This window comes from Primulina huaijiensis, chromosome 5 (assembly GCF_012295235.1).
Source record: "Primulina huaijiensis isolate GDHJ02 chromosome 5, ASM1229523v2, whole genome shotgun sequence".
NCBI classification, from domain to species: Eukaryota; Viridiplantae; Streptophyta; class Magnoliopsida; order Lamiales; family Gesneriaceae; genus Primulina; species Primulina huaijiensis.
The window spans coordinates 4,637,879-4,658,686 of record NC_133310.1 but is presented as its reverse complement, the minus strand read 5'-3'; the positions used below and the strand labels follow the sequence as shown (position 1 = coordinate 4,658,686).

Below are 20,808 nucleotides of genomic sequence, written 5' to 3'. Positions count from 1 at the left end.
GGAGAGTTCCACTTGGACAAAGATTATCTCTGGGTTTATTTAAGTATAATACCATATTGTATTCATTTTCTTCATCAGTTATTATTATATATAAATCGTGGTTGCAACACGAATCATGTTTTTGCTGACGTGACCATGCAATTTTGTCTCTTAGATTATGCAGTTCTTCTTTTTCTTCTTCGTTTTTTTTTGCGAAATCAATGTGGTTTTGAATAAGCACCTAAATACATTAAACCGATTTGCGAACTTTTTTTAGTCGGTCAAATGATGTTCAATTCACACTCCAAATTTTCAAACTCGAGTCAAATTTTAGCATGTATGGATATTTTTCAAGCTTAACTTGAAATTTAAAGATTTTACTAAGATCTCTGGAGCTTTTATTTAATTATTACCAGAAAATATTTATACCTAACTCACAAACATCATTTTGACTTTGTCGAAGAATTTTTTGGGATTTGAGGCAAGCTCTTTCAAATTCTTGTTCTTCTCCCTGAAACATAAGACTTATTTCAACGGCTTCCTGTTTTGTGCAACAGCAGTTGCAAGCATTTGAAAGATATATGAATTTTATAGGTCCTGTTTTCTCTTTTACCTATTGATCATCTTGGTTTTTTCATTTGTAGTTTCCAGACTTTGTAGTTAACTGCATATATTTCTCTTTATATGTGTAGTTTTTTAATCTGATTCATTTTGTTTTTCAAAGTAGTTTTTTTATGATCAATAAATTGATTTGTTGTTTTTTGGATTTAAGCTTAGTCGCATTTAAATATTTCTATATTTTTATGATTTTGAAGATGAGAAATAATTTTTGCCACATTGAACACCAGTCAAAGCTCATTCACTCAGGCTCCAGTCTTGCTTGAGCTCAATATTTCAAATACTGCTCTGGTTTGCTCAACTTGGTTCAAGCTTGAACTTGAAGACATTGCTGGTATTCGGTTCGTTTACACTCTTAGAATTTCGACCATGCATAAGATAAGTTAGCAACCAATGTTTCTAGAATGACTATATTGGTCATGATTCAGTTACCAATTCAAGATAGAAAAGACTAAAACTGTTATATATACGTAATTTTCATGGATTATCGAACTTCGGTCGAGAATGTGAAAATAATGAGTACGATCATTCATCATCAAAACTGGTGGAATTTTTTCCTCTTCAGTTCAAATGTTAACATTGCCACTATGATACATTTGGTTGTTAATAAAAAAGATTCAAATGTTACAATTGCCACTATATTGGTTGTTAATAAAAAGGCGAGGGAGTTGATCCTACTAAGTAGTCTACTTTGGAGAAATGGCATCCGATTTGGTTGTGGAATCTACAGATTAAGGTTCATTCGGTATCTCTTTGGTTTCGATAATATAGCGACGGTAATCATATAAAAGATGTGTTAGGATAGATAAAGTTATTCTTGATTTAAAATGATCAGTTGAGTAACTTTGTGTGAAAATGCGGAAATTACTCAAACTGATGCAACGAATATTTTGGTCAAAATAATAAACAAAACATGAAAATACATTAAGACGTGTGTATCATAACTGGTTGTGTGAAAGTAAATAAATGAATTTGATGATCAAATTCCTCTACGTCTACCCTACTTCCATTGTCGGAAGTAGGGGTGTACGGAAACTGAGCCAAACTTAAAAACCAAATCAAACCGCATGGTTTTGATCGGTTTTCAGTCATTAACGATTTGGATTGGTTTCAAACAACCAAACCAAAAAAATTGATTTGGTTCAAGTTTGGGATAAAAATAAAAAGAATTGGTTCCAAAGTTTGGGATAAAAATAAAAAGAACCAAACCAATCCAAACGGATTATATTAATATAAAATTATATAATAAATTCTGTTAATTTAGTGTGATTTTTCTGTGATATAGAAATATTTTTTATTTGATTTTTTGTTTATATTCTATTATCAGAGACTGAAAATTTATTTATTGTAGATTTTAGTCCATACTTAAAGTTTAGGTTTTTTTTAAGTTACAAAACTATGAAATCTACATGAGTATTTTAATTTATGGTATCACTTATAATTATTCTAGTCGACAATCAAATAAAATGTTAACTCAACTTTTGTCAAGTGTCAATTGCTACCTTTTCAAATTATAGTATCTCATGCACTAATTCAATATGAAATTCAAAACTTAAAATTACTCATCCAGACCAAAACAAAACAAATCGAAATTCATGGTTTGGTTATGAAAAAATTAAATGTTTGGTTTGGTTTGGTTTGAAATTTCGTAAAACTGATAAAAATGGTTTGATTGGAATTTTTATACAAAACCAAATCAAAACGTAATTGAACACCCCTAGCTAAAAGGATTCCACTAGAAGACTTTGATTTGTACAAGTCATTTGTGCAAACCCATATCAACTGATGTCACGCTCTCAACTGAGACTTTTGGCATACTCAATCAGTCGATACAACAAGTCCCAACTGACCTACAATGAACCGGCCAGAGGACTAGTCTGAAGACCAACTCTAACTTCTACAACCGTGTGGAGGTTGAGTGGATGTGCAGTAACTTGCATATTGATCTTTGATGATTTGATGTAGACATTGAAGTCAGGCTCTGATGCTCGAGGGTGTTTCTTAATTGAGCTGATATGGCGGTGAAGTGTGAGCAAAGATATGAATTACTTCTCTGTTTGAGAGGTTGAATATCCATGATGTTCTGAAGATTGTGGTGCATTCTTGAATAATGCTGATAGGTTATATCCGTGTTCTCGATCACTCAATTGATCTTTGGGAATTCTTCCCTTTTTATATTAGTTTCTTTCAAAAGTCATATTTAATCTTCTCGATGCATCCATATTGTTGTTTGGAAAAGACAAACATACTGTCCTTTCTTGTAGAAGCATTAAATGCTTTTGTCCTTTGAGTCAACGACTATATTATTATTATTATTTTTATAAGAAATGATATTTTATTAATAATTTAATAAGTGTTAATTACAATCAGTGGACTAGTGGACCACTTTCAACAGAAGCTACAAAATATCGATGCTCTATCAACGATACACATAAGCCCAATCTCTCAATATATTTGAGATCGACACATTCTTAAATTCTTCATGGGTACCAATCCATATAGCAAATTTGATCTTGATTTTATCCCAGCACTCGTCGCTGTTGTCTTCCGTATTCTAAAAAATTCTTCGATTTCTCTCTAACCACACTAACCAACATATGCCGTGAACCACGACTTGCCAAAAAATTCTTCTTCTCCTGCCAATTAGTTGTCCTAGATCCATAGCGAAAAAATCATTCGTTGACTTCGGCATCACCCAAAACAAGTCCAATTCTTTCAAAGCTCTAGCCTACAAGCCACTCGTGAATGCACAATGAATGAGCATATGATCCTGTGTTTCCATATCATTCCTACACAACACACACCAATTGGGGCACATAGAAATTGAGGGCCACTTCTTTTGCATCATCTCCGAGGTCGGAAACTTACCCAGAATCGCTGTCCACGAGAATGCCTGGATCTTTGTTGGAACTGGAACCTTTCATATAACATAAAAATATGGAAAACAGGAAAGCAACTTTGGGGAAAAAATGACGCAAAGAAGGATTTGTCTGAGAAAAAACCAGATGAATCCCCACTTCACACTCGGCTATCATCTACCCGTTCAATCAACCTAATCTTATCTAACACACCTAATAAGTCAGTCAACTCTAATAACTCCTCATCTCTCACAACCCTTCGAAAATGCAAATCCCATGATTGGGAAGACGACGAATTGTCAAAGTGAACAAAGTATGATATAGGCATATTATGAACCGCGGATAGGTGAAATAAAGGCGGAAATAAACTTCCATGGGCATCCGAATGTCACATTTCTTGCCAAACCCACTCCCACATCGGTTCTGGCTGGTTTGATCTTGTGGCTTGGAACTGATGTTTGTCCAGGACTGATCTCTGATTCTTTGTCTTCATAAACTCGGACAAGTTAAGGTGGTAATATGAGAAATATTTTGTTGTTGTCAATACCAATATGGCTTGATGAGTTGAAAATTTCGTTGCAACAAATGCTTAATTATTATATCTGCTTTCGTGTCATTACCTTTCTTTTTCGTCCAGTTCTCACAACATGGAAGTTAATTCAATTGCCACGTCCATTGATCTTCAAAATTGAAAAGGGGCTTAGATGTTAGTTGATCAGAGTTTTGTGCTTGTTCTTAAAGATGACTATTTGTTCCGGTGAGGGTTAACTGTTACCTCCGCAAAGATTATGAGAATAGAATGGGCACACAAATAAAAGGAAAAAAATAAGATCAGAAAATTATTATTCATTTTTAGGGTCCACTAACTTAAAACAAACCAAAGACGAGAATTTTTCTGAATCTTTTCATCTTCGATAATAAATCGTATCCATTGTCATTAACTAATGGCACAAGCTTGCCATTTCAACTTCTCTCTATTATCATCTTATGTGCCTCTCCACCTTTTATAGATGAAAATAAAAATCTGAAGTTGGTGGATGCTCCTGTGTCTGGTGGCGTAAGGAGAGCTTCCAATGGAACACTTACTGTAAGAATTTATAATGATTCCATTTATATCTTGATCTGAATAGCATATGAAAAGCATTATTATTTGTCTCAGATAATGGCATCAGGGGCAGAGGAAGCTTTGGAGCATGCTGGTTCAGTTCTTTCAGGTGGAAAAAATTTGGCCTATGAAGTTAGCTAAGTTTTACTGTACGCTATAAAGTTTGGAACATCATTTTATGTTATATCTTTTTTGTTCTGGTACAGCGTTAAGTGAGAAGCTTTACATTATTGAAGGGGGTTGCGGCGCTGGAAGGTACATCTTAGATTCTAAGTGCCTCTCACTCTTCACTCATTTCAGATAATGATCTCAAGACACATTTGAAACCTCATAATCTTGGGTCAAATCATGATAATTTATTATAATTGGTCCTCATAATATATGCAGTGTCGTGAAAATGATCAATCAATTGCTTGCTGGGGTTCATATTACAGCAACAGCAGAGGCAATGGCATTTGGTGCTCGATTGGGTCTTGACACAAGGTTGTTGTTTGATATCATCTCAGCTAGTGCAGGAACATCGTGGTATGTCATGCATTTTCAAAAAAGCAATGCTTGTTGTCATTTCTAGATTTGTCAATCTGTTGCCTGCCCAATAATACTTTTTTTTTTTCTGGTTTGCAATATCCCACGAAGTAGGTGGGGCATAATGCTTTGTTAACAGTTTATTCCATTTTTTTGACTTAGCTTATAAATAAGATAGATCAGAATTTTAATGAAATTATTAAGGTAAGGTGTTATTCCTCTGTGTGTGTGTGTGTGTGTTTTCCCCCTATTTTCTCATTCTTCTAAAGCAATATCAAATGCTAGATGCCTTTTTTCATCTGATGTGTAGCCTATTGCAACTATTAAAATATGACAAGGACAAGGGTGATGTCTCTTGCATTCATTTCAGGCTAACAATTTGTTTTTTATAATCAATGTCATGGATTGTTATAAATCACAAAAAAATTATTAAACTTTTATATTATAAAATATGAATAGTTATATTTTGTCACTTATGAACAACATATCACTACTCAAAGGTGTACTTAGAAAATGATACTGACTTCAATGCACATTTTGGTCGATATGGTTGGAAAGAAACACAAGATTATTTGAAGAGAAGTCGGAGTCCTTGGATGAAGTCTGGGAAAAAATAAAATTCAGTGTTTCAAGTTGGTTGATAATATTGCCAGAATATAAACATCTTCGTATCTCGGATTTAGTTAGGGACTGGAAATTTGTTTGGTCGTGATAATGGCAGTTTAATCTTGTAATGTTTCTTAAATTTGCGGATTGCTTATCCGCTCTTGTAAAATTTAATGTCATTATAATAAAATATTGTTTCCTATAAAAAAAAAATTTAATGTTTGAATTCAAATCCTTGTCTATTGGCAGGATGTTTGAGAATCGTGGCCCGCACATGTTGGAGAATGATTATACTCCACTATCTGCACTCGATATATTTGTGAAGGATCTAGTAAGTCTGAAATCTACCAAAGAAAGAAACAAAAAAGCTCTTGCTATACTTGCTCTTACATGAATGTTATCTACACATCCTATACAGGAAAAATGTATTATGTCAGTTTATTAGAGAATGTAGCAAGCATAACGAAAGATTTCAAACACGTTTTGTGTGGTGGCAGTGTTTGACAAATGTAATTTCTTTTACAGGGAATCGTTACTCGTGAAAGCTCGTTTCACAAGGTTCCACTTCCAGTGGCAAATGCTGCTCATCAGTTGTTCATATCTGGTTAGCATGCATGAGCTTATTATGTAATTTCATATTTTTTTATTAGTATATTGTGAAAAGTAGGGGATTGTTGAAAAGAAAATATTTTAAGTGCTAGATAGTGAACACTATAGGTTTGAATGACCGACAGAATAATTAAAAATGTTCATGTTATTTCTCTAATATAGAGGAGATGTTCTGTAAAATTAATGGGCCTGCCAATATCCAATACCTAAAGCCCACACAATTGAAGATAAACATATTTTCTAACAGAAAAAAAAAATTTCTGAGACTCGCTAGAAGCTTAAGAATATGAATCAATACTTCTCATCTTAGACAAAATGTTGAAAATAAGCGAGCTGCCAAGTACACAGATATTTACAATCTGTTCTGGAAAAAAAGCAAGAGTACTGCTGATTATTTTTTTAATTACAACATCATTAAGAAAGTGATAATACACCTCAATATGTTTGGTCCTCTCATGGAATAGAGGTTAGCTGCTTAATTGTCACATTGAAAGGATATTGGAATTGAACATTCTATACTCGTTTTAGTCGGTAAAGTTTTCAACCGCATCAATTCACATGTTGCATTAGCCGTGGCTCTATACCCTGCTTTTGAGGTAGACATTTAAACGACTTTTGCTTCTTACTACACCAAATCACCATATTTCCACCAACATAATCACAATAATTTGATATAGATTTTCTATCGGCGATCATCTACATGAACAGAGACTAATATACTTTCACATTTAAATGTCTTTTTCTCTATGAAATAAGCCATTTCTAGGAGAGTTTTTTATATCAACAAGCCAATCTTAGGCTTATGCATAAATTGGCTTGCAACTCTTGCAGCAAATGAAACAAAGGATGTAGTGAAAAGTCAAATATATAAGTTTTCCGACAAGTCAATGGTTTATTTTCAACCTAGAAATCATCAATTTACGTTCATATATTGCTATGAAATATTTTTTTTTATTAGAAACGGTATTTTATTAAATACTTAATAGCTTTTATTTACAATAAATTGATTAGTAACCCACTCACGACAAAAAACTAGGCAAGACCCTAGTCCTATCGATAATACACAAGTGCCTGATCTCAATAAATCTGAAATTGTGACATTTTGGAAGTCTACATGAGATCCAATCCAAGTAGATATTTTGATTTTGATCTTTTCCCAACACTCTTCCTTCGTACCTTCAACGTTGTCAAAATTCTTTTATTTCTCTCCATCCACACATATCAACATATGCCATGAACCAGCACTTTCCAAAAAATTTGTCTCTCTTGCCAAAACTGTCTAAGATTTGTATCGAATAAATCTTCTGTTGATTTAGGCAACACCCAAACCAATCTCAATTCTTCTAAAGCTCTCGCCCACAACTCACTCGTGAATGTACAATGATGTTTCCCTGTCATTTCGATACAACATACACCAATTTGGGCACAGAGCACACGTGGGCAATCTCTTTTGCATCATCTACGAAGTCGGCAACTTACCCAGAACCGTTGTTCACGAGAATACTTGAATCTTTGTTCGAACCGGAGCTTTCCATATAACTTTGTAAAATGAAAAAGTGGGAAATCTACTGCTCGAAAAAAAAGACTCAAAGAAGGATTTGACTAAAAGACCTGACGGATCCCCACCCCATACACGAACATCATCTACCCTTCAATCAACCCGATTTTATCTAACTCTCCTAATAACGCACTCAAATACAACTCTTCATCCCTCAAAACCCTCTGAAAATACAAGTCCCAAGAAGAGGAAGAGGAGAATTATCAAATAACGCAAATGAGATATAGACATATTATGAACTGAAGAAAACCGAAATAAACACAGATAAAGATCCCGAAAGGAAGAATCTCCTCCCCCCACCCCCACCTATCTTCTTAAAACCTGACCTTTGTACCTTCTCTAACCACTGTCCTCACCAATTGATTAAAAGTCGGGTAAGTTCTAGAAATAAACTTCCACGGGCATCTGAACGTCACGTTTTTTGCTAAACCCGCATCTCATCCATTATCTTGTAACCCGTATTTACTCGCTATAATCTTTTTCCACAACGTCCCTTCTTCTGCATAAAACCTCAACACCGTTTCCCCAACATGGCCCTATTCCTCAAACAAATATTCCCAATACCCAACCGACTCTCTATTTTTGGTTTGCACACTTGCTCTCAGGCAACTAGATGACCATGTGATTCACTATCAGCTCCATCCCGTAGAAAGTCCCTCACAATCTTTTCCATCACCTTTGCTATGCCTTTTGGTACCCTAAAAGGAGACATGTAATAAATCAGTGTTAGTCCCTCTCCCTCCCGATGGGAATGATTTCTTCCAACTTGCCAACTTCCTTGACAAGTTAGTCAGAATCGGTTCCCAACATGAGATTTTTAATGGATTTCCTCATATAGGTAACCCCAAATACTTAATTGGTCATTTCTATGTCCACACCCAATTTACTGAGCTAACTCTTCAAGCTCTTCTTCTTCGCACTGGAGACCCAACAAAGCCCTCTTTTTTCCAATTGATTTTTAACCCTGACATTTTACAAAACGACCTTACAACTTCCACAAAAAATCTAACATGATTCTCCTTCTTGACAAAGAAAAGTGTGTCATCCAGAAACTGAATATGAGTTAACTCTATATTATCTCTACCCAGCTCTTTTTATCAATCAGCCTCTCCAACACGTCCACTACCATATTAAACAAAAATGGGCACAAAGGATCCCTTTGTCTAAGCCCTCTATGTGCTTGAAATTTACCCCTTGGCCTCCCATTAATCATAATCGAGAATGACACATTCGAGACACAACCCTTGATCGACCTTCTCCATTTCTCACCGAACCCCTTCATCCTCAATACAGAATCCAAGAAATGCCAATCCACATTATCATATGCTTTTTCAAAATCAACCTTCAAAACCCACAATTTCTTCCTCTTCTATCTCCCTTTTTCCACTATTTCATTCGCAATAAGACAGCAATCAAGCATTTGTTTCTCCTCGATGAATGAATTATGAGATTCTGATATTGTGTGTGACAACTTTCTTCATCCTTACAGATAACACTTTAGCTATTATCTTATACAGACTAGTGGTAAGACTAATAGGTCTAAAGTCTTTAACCTTGATTGAACTTGTTTCTTTGGGATCAAACAGATGTAATTGGTAATTCCATTTATAATACCCCCTTCAAAAAACTCACTGAAGACCTTCATTATATCTCTTTAACAATATCCCAACAATCCTGAAAAAACGCCAAGGTAAATCTATCAGGTCCCGGAGCCTTACTCTTCCATTGATTCAATAGAGAATGAAAAAACTTTGTATTGCGATCCCCTTCCTTAACCCATTTGACCTTCGCTTTTTGATTGCTCATCTGATTCCTTCGACACACCATTTCTTCTAACACCCATTTTGCTTCCTTCCTTTCGGTTGCTATCTCCTCAGATCCCCGCTCCTCACTCTCCTACTCATCCAACCTTCTAATTTTTTCTGTCATTTCAGCCTCTCTCACCTCAACTACCCTGAAAACCTCCTCATTCCATCTTCGAATATCACAGTTAATAGCTTTGAGTTTCTCATAAATTTTTACACCTCCCATATTTGAAAATCTGCATTATTCCACCATGACAAAAATAATGGTTTGAAACTATTGTGCTTCAGCCACACATTCTCAAATCTAAAAGGAGAGGCCCCCATTTACACTTTTCAGTATCCAGAATAATGGATAGTGATTCAAAATAATTCGTGGTAGAACTGTTTGTCTATAAAATGGGTATATTTCCACCCATCCTCCCATGAATAAGAATCTGTCTAATCTGCGACAAAAGGAGGCCCGCAAATTTGACCAAGTGAATTTTGCGTTCAATAAAGGTGGATCACGCAAATAATGACTGGGGACTAACTTTCAAAAGCTGTCTTTCCTTGTGAATTTTTGTATGATGAAATGGATAGTTCCTGGTGGTAAAAGTTTATTGTCTGGCCTCAAAGTTTCTAATTCAAGGTGACCCGGAATGTTTCCTGGTGCAGGTTCTGCTGCTGGATGGGGCCGAATTGATGATGCAGGCGTAGTGAAGGTCATGCTTCTTCTGTCTCTTCTTCAAATGTTACTTTGTTGATTGTTTCCAAATAGAGAGATAGTGTTAGATGTTAAAATATATGAATATCTTGTGGTTACAGGAATACATACAGCAATATCAATGGAATTTTTGTTTCCTTTTTGTAAACTGTTAAATTTAATAGGTTTATGAGATAATTTCGGGAGTCAAAGTTGAAGGAAAGCCTCATGTTCTAAGTAAAGAATATGTCCTTCGAGCCCTACCATCCGAATGGCCCACTGATCCTGTTGAGAATATGCTTAACCTTGCCCAGAAAAATCTGAAAACATTGGTTGTTTTGGATGACGATCCAACTGGAACTCAAACCGTTCATGACATTGAGGTATTGATGGAATGGTAAGTCACTCAATCAATGAAGTATGTTTTGTTTCTCCAAAATAATGGTGAAGGCCCGGTTAAATTCTTGGTTGAACAAGTTGTTGATGTTGAAAATGGTTGTTTACTCATATTGGAATAGGAGGTGGACTTCGATGGAGGAGAAAGAAGTCTTTTACAATTACTTTTAAGTAGAATGGACTTGAACACGAAGAATTGGCTTTTTTTATGGGATCTATTAGGAAGCAAGGCTGTTTCCTTGATGATATTGCCTACATAATTTAAAGTGCTCGTCCAAATGAATTTAAATACAATTGAGTTCATGATTTGTCATGATATCCCCAGTTTACGGGAATCGAAAACTTAAGATGATGCACCTGTTTATGACATAGAACGTGCTTATATCTTGTTTTTTGAAGATTCGTTCGATAATTAAACGGTTGACTCACTCACAGTAAAATATATATGACGAGGCAAAAAAAGGAGGCATAAAAATAATTAGAAATGAAGAGAAGTTTTTTGTTTGATAGCTCAATGATTTGTATCTCTTTGAAGCAGAAAACTAATTTTTTTGGCCATGTTTTTGTTGTTCTAGTTACTGTTGTGCACTTGTCCTTATATGCTACAATGATGTATCCCTACATACATTTTAGATCTATTATCTCCACGGACAGTAATCATCGTGCCAAAGTATGATTCAGTGAATCGCCGATAAAAGAAGAAAACAGAAAATAAAACTTAGTTTTGAATAATATAAGCGCATAATCATAAAAGGTCTGTATATTTAATTTGTTTTTCATAAAATTAAATATACAAATTTAAGTTTGTCAAATCCCTTTTCTATCATCTTAAACATGCTAATCAGATCTTGAGGTCAATTGAATGATTTACCTAATGGTACTTAGATTTGGTGCTTGATACTTAATCTATAATTCCTCTTCCAGTAATGTGCTATTGACATTTTGCTTTATTTTCAGGAGTATTGAGTCACTTGTCGAACAGTTCGATAAGAAGCCTAAGTGTTTTTTCATTTTGACAAATTCGCGGTCATTGAGCCCTGAGAAGGTAAAATAGCGGCTCTATTTTCATTGATGATTTCCTTTTCCAACTTAAAAGAGGTTGGTTATGCTCCAGAAGCTAGTTTTTCTCTATGACTTACGTAGTTATAATAGAGCTCTTCTCGATATAGGCCCGTAGACTAATAGTGGAGATCTGTAGCAATCTGTCTACTGCTGCAAAGATGGTGGACAAAACTGACTACACTGTCGTTCTGAGGGGGGATTCTACATTAAGAGGACATTTCCCACAGGCAAGGGCATAGACCATACGAATTGCCTTTACTGTTAAACATTTAAATCCTGACATGCTTGCAGCTTGATGAACTCCTTCCATATGTATAGGAAGCAGATGCGGCTGTTTCTGTAATTGGTGAGATGGATGCGTGGATAATTTGTCCCTTCTTTCTTCAAGGAGGTCGTTATACTATCGGGGACATACACTATGTTGCAGACTCTGACAGGTATTATTCTGTCTCTTCGGGCACATAATATCCACTTATTAGAATGAGTTAAGAAGCATAGTGTCTACAGGCTCATCCCTGCAGGTGAAACAGAGTTTTCTAAAGATGCCTCATTTGGCTACAAATCTTCAAATCTACGAGAGGTGTGATTTTTTAATGTCCCTGACTCAAATACCACAATACATTACTTGAAGCACAGTTTAAGTACATATTAGTTGGGTATTCCAGTGGGTGGAGGAGAAAACAGGGGGTCGCATACCAGCAGACAGTGTTGCATCCATTTCTATCCAATTATTGAGAAAAGGAGGGCCTGAAGCTGTTTGTGAATATCTCTGCAGTTTAAAGAAGGTACAAATCGTGAGGCATATTGATAAGATCTGTAGACAAAGTACTATTATTAATTCTTTTCTTGTTTTCTACTAATTGAATCTTTCAAATCATCCATGTCAAGCTCAAGCTAGTGTCTAGAGTTTTGGTGGGTTTGGGTCTCAGTAGTTACCGGGAACCGCTATAAAGTTGAACACATCTAATATCTTAAGTTTGGCAAGGTTAGGTTTCAGTAGATACCTGGAACCACTATAAAGTTGAACACATGAGCAATGAAATTCTTAGAAAATATTTTATGTGCCATATATTGGGGGATCAAGAGATAAAGTTATGGAGATGTTTTGTTCCAATATAATTTATATGGATGCAGATATAAGTGCAAACATTAGCAACCATGATCAAACAAGAGTGCATGTGCCTGTGTATGAGAGGGAGTAAGGAAGGTTGATGTGGTGATGTCTTATCTAGTTTTTAGTCGTCCCTCTACTTTCTTCTCCAACAAATAATGTCCGCAGGCTGGATGAAGTCAAACAAATCAAACCATGTAATTTTGGCTAAGAACGGTTGAGGATTTTATTTTCTAAATAATGCAAGCAATTTTAATTTTATATCATTTCCCCTATAAAATATCATCGTAAAAAATCAACCACAAGTTTATGGGAGTTTTACTTCTCTATTAGAAGTATTTTGCACCTTTTAAAATGAATTCCCGAACGTTTTCCATGGAAGAGTAGAGATCTGATTGTATCAATATACTTGAGATTGTTTTCAGTGCCATTTGATTCATCAACAATCTCTTGTAAATGATTAGAATCAGGACAAAAAAGAGAGAACTTTTTTATCTTGAACACAAAAGAAAATGAAACTTTGTATCTAGGAGAATCACATTTCGAGTTAACCAAAGAGATGGTGCATTATGGTTGCAATCCAAATAAGGAATGATCATGGTATGATTCATTCCCTGCTGGCCGACAGGTGAGTCAACTTCTTGTAGTCTTAGCTTTCGGTCTTATTCTTGGTATTAAAGTCAATGTGACATTTTATTCTAGGACTCGTAACTTTATGCACTAATTGGATGATATGTTTGTGTGACACAAACAGTTTAAAATATTTGACTTGTATCATCGCCACCAACTGTATTTTTTGGTACAAAGGTAGTTGCTAGATTCTACAATCTCTTTTCACCGTCCCTCATCCGAGAAATTTCCCTTTAGGCTATGACATAGTAAAATGTTCAGCTTTTTGTCTCCTGGATTCCACTGAGCTTAAAGGTCCAAAAACCTGTTTATTGTCTAGCAAGACATATTTTTAGTGCTTTATGCAACGTTATTCTTATTTTTGATATTTTTACTATTCATGTATCTGATGTTTAATTGGTCAAGAAACATTAGTCCAATCTATCCTTGTGAAATCTCTCTCCTGGTCTTTTCAGATTTGTATTCTGAAGCCTTGAGTTGTATTTTGGATGAAACAGGGATCTACATGCATAGTAAATGCTGCTAGTGATAGAGACATGGCTGTATTTGCAGCAGGAATGATTCAGGTTGATATTTTTCTGTGTGAACTGCTAGCTCTTTCACATGCAGCTGTAGTCACAACAAACATGAAAGGCATTTTTTCACGAACCTGCGTTCCTTTTATAGGCTGAACTACTTGGTAAGAGCTTCTTATGCCGGACTGCTGCTAGTTTCGTTTCTGCTCGTGTTGGAATCATTCCAAAAGATCCATTATTGCCCGGTGATCTTGGAATATCCACACAGAGGACTGGTGGACTTATCATTGTTGGCTCCTACGTTCCCAAAACGACAAAACAGGTTAATGTTGCTATGTTAGCCTGTGAGTTTGATTATTAACCTCGAGTTTCCAACACAAGCAAAATTCCCTAATCCACAGGTCGAAGAGCTGCTGTTGCAAAGGTTTCATGCCTTGAAACAGATCGAGGTTTTTAGATGTTCTTCAATTGAAAACTATTTTTGATGTTTGTTGAGAAAGAGAAGTTTCAAATAATAAAGCGAGTGAAAGGAGAGGAAGTCCAACATTTACTCCTGAATTTTTCCTTGTATTGTTCATTGCCACAGGTTTCTGTTGAAAAAGTTGCCGTGAAATCTTCAAATGAAAGGGAGGAAGAGATCAATCGCACAGCTGAGGTTGCTGATGTTTACCTTAGAAGTGGCAAAGATACTCTTGTAATTACTAGCCGGCAGCTTCTTGTCGGAAAAAGTGAGTTAGTTCTATTTTATCATATCACCACATCAAATTCCTATATTCCATATGCCATATAGTGAATCTATCAAACCTCATTGTGCATGCAGCTGCTTCCGAAAGTTTAGAGATCAATTCTAAAGTCAGCTCCGCCCTAGTGGAAATAGTGCGGCAGATAACTACAAGACCTCGTTTCATCCTTGCAAAGGTACTTCTTTTATGAAGGATCTGTATTTACTTTCGTTTTCCTAAAATACTTTTGCTGAAAAACATGGCAGACTTCAGGGAGAAAATATTCTTTTATTGTGAATACATTAAAATCATTGATTGGTACACTTTATATAGATCAGAAGGGTTAAATATCCTATCATACCAATAATACAGGATCCTAGTTTAAAATAAACTCTATCAAATCCTAACCATTCGACACTCCACCTTAAGTTGGTGCGAAGATATCCACCATCCCCAACTTGCTCGCTTGTTTTTCAAAGGTTTGTTTTAATAAGCCCTTATTTAGGATATCTAAGCATGGAACAAATGGAATACAGATAACTCCGTCTTCAAGCTTCTCTTTCATGAAATGCTTGTCAATTTCGATATGCTTAGTTCTCTCATGAAGAACTGGATTGTGAACAATGCTAATGGTTGCCTTGTTGTCACAATACAACTTGATGGGAAAAGTCAGTCATTTTTAGATCTTCTATGACTCGTTTAAGCCTCAATACTTCGCACACTTCTTAACCATGGACCTGAATTCTGTCTCCGCACTGTTTCCTGCAACTAGTCCTTGTTTTTTGCTTTTCCATGTTACCAAGTTGCCCCACACAAATGTACAATAACCTGAGGTTGATCTTCGATCCGTGACTGATCCATAAAACTCTCCTTGAATTCATCTTTTTTTTACCGACAAAATCCATGCTCAAAATCAAATAAAAATCTTGCTCCCATTGGACCATTTGTATCTATATGCATCAGGATCCCCATTCATGGATCTCTCGGTTCGAGAAATCAAGATAAGAGGATCGAACCATTTCTTCTGACTCTTTTTCAAATTCGATAAAGGTTGGTTGATCGTATATTTCATTATAGTTCTATGATTCAGAGTATCCTTTCCTATTTAATTCGTTTGAATTCCATATTCGAAGTTGCGATCGGATCTATTCATTAAAAAGACTCGATTCAATATATTTCTTATGTACCCATAGGTAATATATTGGATTTGAATCAGATTTCGGATCAATCTATATTGATTGACTGGCTCCATTATGTTGTTGCTAGCAAATACCACCATTTTTGGTTTTGCCCAATCAGCATATGTATACACTTCAACTTCTCGTTTCTTATTTTTTCCAAGAGCAGTCCCTTCCCTGGAGTTCTCTTTAGATATCTCAGAGCTTATGCAAGGAACATGATGAGAATCAAGACCATCTATTGTTGCATTGTTCCTTCACGACTCGTATTTGGATTAAAGTTATTCCGAGCAGATCACAAGACATGTTTCTCATGGACCTGGGATTTCTTATCGGGAAAGCCTTTACGAACTTTTGGTACTTCGTAGTTCATTGTATCTTTTGGTCGATTTGTTTAGAGCGCAACAGTAGAATATTCACTGGAGAAGATTAAATTCAGAGTTGCGACTTGGGCGACTAAGATGCTACAATTTAATCACCTGCTAATATCGGACCTAGCTAGAGATTGGAAATTTATTTGTTACTAATGATATTGTAGTTCCCTGAATTGTGTGGTGTCTTGTGGATCGCTCATCCACAATCCTTGTAAAATTCTCTATTATTATAATAAAATCATAGTTTTCGATTAAAAAAAAAGATATCTCAGAATTCGATGTACAACTTCAAGGTGTATTGCACACAATGAGTGCATAAATTGGCTCGTCATACTTAATGCGAAGGCAATGTCAAGACGTGTGTGAGACATATAAATCAATCTTCCAACCAATCTTTGATATCTTCATGTATCCACTGCAGCGCCATTGTTGATTTCTCCTAGCTTCACATTGGATTCTGTCGGAGTATCTAATTGTTTTGTATCCACTCATCCATGTGTCCTTCAGGAGATCCAGAATATATTTTCTTTGGGACACCGTGATTCCTCTTTTGAACCTTGCTACCTTCTTTCCAAGGAAATACTTCAACTGCCTCTAGTCCTTCTTCTCAAACTCTCTTGCCAAACTCTTCTTTAACCTGTTTATCTCTTCTATATTATCACATGTCAATATTATATCAACATAGACAATTAATACTGAAATCTTTCCGGTATTGGACCTTTTTGAAGAGAGTATAATCAGATTGTCTTTGATAGGAGCCTTGGCTTCTCGCAGACTTTGTGAACCTTTCAAACCATGCTCTAGGATACTGTTTCAGTCCATAGAATGATTTCTTTAGCCTACACACCTTTGGTCTAAACCGATCAGTAATCCAGGTATGGTTCCATGTACATTTCCTCTTCTAGATCACTATTTAGAAAGACGTTCTTCACATCTAGCTGATTTAGTGGCTAAGTAACAGCAAAGAGAATAACTCGAACTGTATTGAGTTTGGCCACTAGAGAGAGTTTATGTGTAGTCAACTCCATATGTTTGGGTGAAGCCTTTGGCAAACAACCGTGCTTTATACCGATTCAGAAATCCATCAGAGTTGTATTTTGGGAAAAATACCCACTTACACCCTACAATAGATTTCCAACTCGGTAGATCAGCCTTATCCCAGGTAAAGTTTTTTTCCAGAGCTCTTATCTCTTCATAAATCGCATATCTCCATTCGGGGATCTCTTGAGCTTCTTGTACATTATTAGGAATACTAATGGCATTTAACTGAGGACAAAAGAACAATAGAAGGATAACAGTTTTTATAAGATACAAAGTTTGAGATTGGGTGTTTTGTGCATGATCGAGTACCTTTTCTCCGGGCAATGAGAAGATCAATGTTGTTTTCAAGAGTAGTCGAGACATCATTCTCAGTTTCATGATCAAGCCCACGAGTTGACTTATGGCATTGTTGAATGACAGGGTCTCCCCCTTTTTCTGCACCTTATTCCTTGTATAAACCAACCTTTTGAACTGTTTCTCACCTGTCTCCACTATTGTGTTGGATTGATTAAAATTTGGCATTTCATAGTTTCCCAATTCTATATTAAAATAAAACTCGGTTAAGTGGTCATCTTCACTATCTCTGGACTCCTCCTGAAGATGACGGGTGTAAGAAGACTTGCCTTCAACGAATGTTATATCCATGGAGATTAAAAATTTGTGTAATAGGGTCAAAGCACTTGTACCCCCGTTGGTTTGCATGATAACCAACAAAGATACAATTCCATGCCTTTGGCTCCAGTTTCGAAATACTAGGATCAAAATGATGAACAAATGCTAGACTACCAAATATTTTCATAGGGATTTTAGTCAGAAGACGCGTATTGGGGAAGCTCTTTTGAAAAATATTCACGAGGGATTGAAAATTCAATATCCTGGATGGTAGTCAATTTATCAAATAAGTGGCTGTCAAAACCGCCCCTCCCCAAAGATACTCATGCACTTTAGTTTCAAAACTAATCCGAGCAACTTCAAGGAGATGCATGTTTTTCCGTTTAGCCACACCATTTTGTTGAGGTGTATGAGGACAAGAGCTTTAGTGAACGATCCCTTGCTCTTGAAAAAACTTTCCTAGCATATTGTTAAAGTATTCTCTCCCATTATTACTTCGAAATTTTTTATTCTAGTGTGAAATTGAGTCTGAATCATTTGATTTTTTTTTTTTTTTTTAAATGTGATTCCTGGATCAGACTTATCTTTCAAAAGGAAAAATCAAGTCAAACGTGAATGATCATCAATGAAAAACACAAACCAACATTTATCAGTAACTGTTTTTATTTTGCATGGGCCCCAAACGTTATTGTGAATCATTGTAAATGGTGTGGACCTTTTGTAAAGTTGAGACGAAAAATTAGACTGATGATGTTTGGCTAACTCACAATATTCACAATGCAAAGTAGAAATATTTTTATTGATAAACAACTTGGGAAACAATCTTTTCAAATAAATAATGTTCGGATGGCCTAACCGACTGCCATAATAAAATATCATTGACACTCCAGTAGGAGACTGAGTTGAGACACTTGTCCAGATCACGTCTTCCAAGGAAAGATTCGGCAGCAAGGGAGCAAAAGCTACCATCCAGTCATCGTCGCCGAGGAAAAATCCTGAAATTCAACAATTAAGATCAAAAGTGAGTTTTCTGATTGACAAAAGATTATAGGATAGAAGGGGAACGTGTAACACATTTGTAAGAGTCAAAGAAGGGGGAAATAACAACAGTTCCTTTCCTTACGGCGGACCTCAGAAAACACTTCCCGAAGGTTGGGCAGAGGTTTTCGCCCAAGTACACAGCCTCGTACCTCATCTAGATCCTTATTTAATCCTGCAAGGAAGACAAACGTCCTGTGTAGGTCCAGTTTTGCCTTGTATCTCATACAGTCCTTGCTACTCTCCCACTCATCTACATCGAGGAGGTTCAATTCCTGCCATAGAACTATGAACTCGTTGTAATAAGTTGTGACATCTTTGTTGCCTTATTGCATCTGCCATAAACGAGTATTTAGCTCCTACAATTGGGAGTAATTTTCTGTATCGGAGTAAGTTTCTTGGACCACCTCCCAAACCTCACGGATCGTGGGTAAAAAAATGTATGGTTTACCGATTCCCGGCTCCATAGAATTGATTAATCATGCAGTGACCAACGAATTCTCGGAACGCCGCTGCTTATATTTCTGGTCAATCGAACTCGGGGCTTTCACTTCGTTGTTTACAAACCCTAGTTCGCCTTTCCCATCAATAACAAGTCGGACTGATTGTGCCCACTCCTAGTAATTCTTCCCATTCAATTTGTGAATCATTATTTGAAGGGAAGAATATGAGGGAGTGACATGTGACTGGGTTCCACCACTGTCACTACCGAAACCCGCGCCGACCATGGCTACTTCAAAATTCATGGTTGATCCCTAGCGGTTCTGATACCATGCAGAAAAATATGGCATACATTGAAGGAGAAAATATTCTCTTATTTCGAATACATTAAAGTCATAGATTGATACACTTTATATAAATCAAAAAAATAAAATCGAATACCAACAATCTGAGAAATATCATATCATACCAATAATACAGAATCCTAGTTTAAAATTAACCCTATTGAATCCTAGCTACTCGACAACATTTTTGCTGTAAGGTTTCAAATTATCGTGCTTCACTATTTATTAGCCATGCGATGACTTTTTTTACACCCCTGGGCCTTGGTTTTCATGTAAATTTTTTACTCGAGAACTACATTTGACATCATGCTATGAAATAGTTAAACTTTCTTCTTTCCATATTTATAGACTTAATTTTCCTTCACATGATTTATGCAGATATGATATGCAATTTAATAATCTAATGCTCATCTGCTATGTTGCATGGATACGGGTACGAGTATCGTATCGAATACGATACGGATACGGCGACACATCAAATTTTGAAAATATGAGGCACGATACGGCTAGGATACAACAATCATTAAAATATATATAAATATTATATATATTTATATTTATATAAATTTAATATTGAAAATTAAAAATTATAGAGATAGATTTAATTATTCCATTAATCATAATATCTTAAATACAAAATATTAAACGCAAAATAAATCTTAAGCAAGTAAAAAAAAATCAAACATCCATATCGGTTTACTGACTCCAATTCAGGTTCATCAAGAGACAAAGCGGCAGAAAGAGAGAATAAGGGCGACACGATTGAATTGAGAGCCGCTTGAGCAGAAATAGAATGAAAGAAACGGACAAATGTATTTAGGGATTTAAAAGCCCAGCCTAATTTATTTTAAATTATTTTCCTTTTAATCCTTAGAAATTTTAATTTTTTTTAATTAACCCTTAAAACTTTTAAATATTTGCAATTTTGCCCAAACGTATCCGAAAAACGTATCCACGCCGTATCCATGGCGTGTCCTCGCCGTGTCCAAAACGTATTCG

The 20,808-nt window shown here is 35.8% G+C and overlaps 1 protein-coding gene across 1 annotated transcript in view; it reads left to right on the top strand.

Annotated features, from left to right (window-relative positions):
* The window catches only part of LOC140976477 (uncharacterized), a 40,532-nt gene that overhangs the window by 14,775 nt on the left and 4,949 nt on the right, over positions 1–20,808 (top strand). The window contains exons 16-33 of the mRNA XM_073440658.1: positions 4,466–4,542; positions 4,615–4,669; positions 4,767–4,815; positions 4,948–5,085; positions 5,941–6,022; positions 6,217–6,295; positions 10,318–10,364; positions 10,531–10,742; positions 11,699–11,786; positions 11,911–12,030; positions 12,122–12,240; positions 12,311–12,383; positions 12,469–12,588; positions 14,042–14,110; positions 14,211–14,381; positions 14,461–14,508; positions 14,646–14,787; positions 14,880–14,977. Of these exons, the coding sequence (XP_073296759.1) occupies positions 4,466–4,542; positions 4,615–4,669; positions 4,767–4,815; positions 4,948–5,085; positions 5,941–6,022; positions 6,217–6,295; positions 10,318–10,364; positions 10,531–10,742; positions 11,699–11,786; positions 11,911–12,030; positions 12,122–12,240; positions 12,311–12,383; positions 12,469–12,588; positions 14,042–14,110; positions 14,211–14,381; positions 14,461–14,508; positions 14,646–14,787; positions 14,880–14,977 (1,787 nt within the window). The remainder of the gene's footprint in view (positions 1–4,465; positions 4,543–4,614; positions 4,670–4,766; positions 4,816–4,947; positions 5,086–5,940; positions 6,023–6,216; positions 6,296–10,317; positions 10,365–10,530; positions 10,743–11,698; positions 11,787–11,910; positions 12,031–12,121; positions 12,241–12,310; positions 12,384–12,468; positions 12,589–14,041; positions 14,111–14,210; positions 14,382–14,460; positions 14,509–14,645; positions 14,788–14,879; positions 14,978–20,808) is intronic.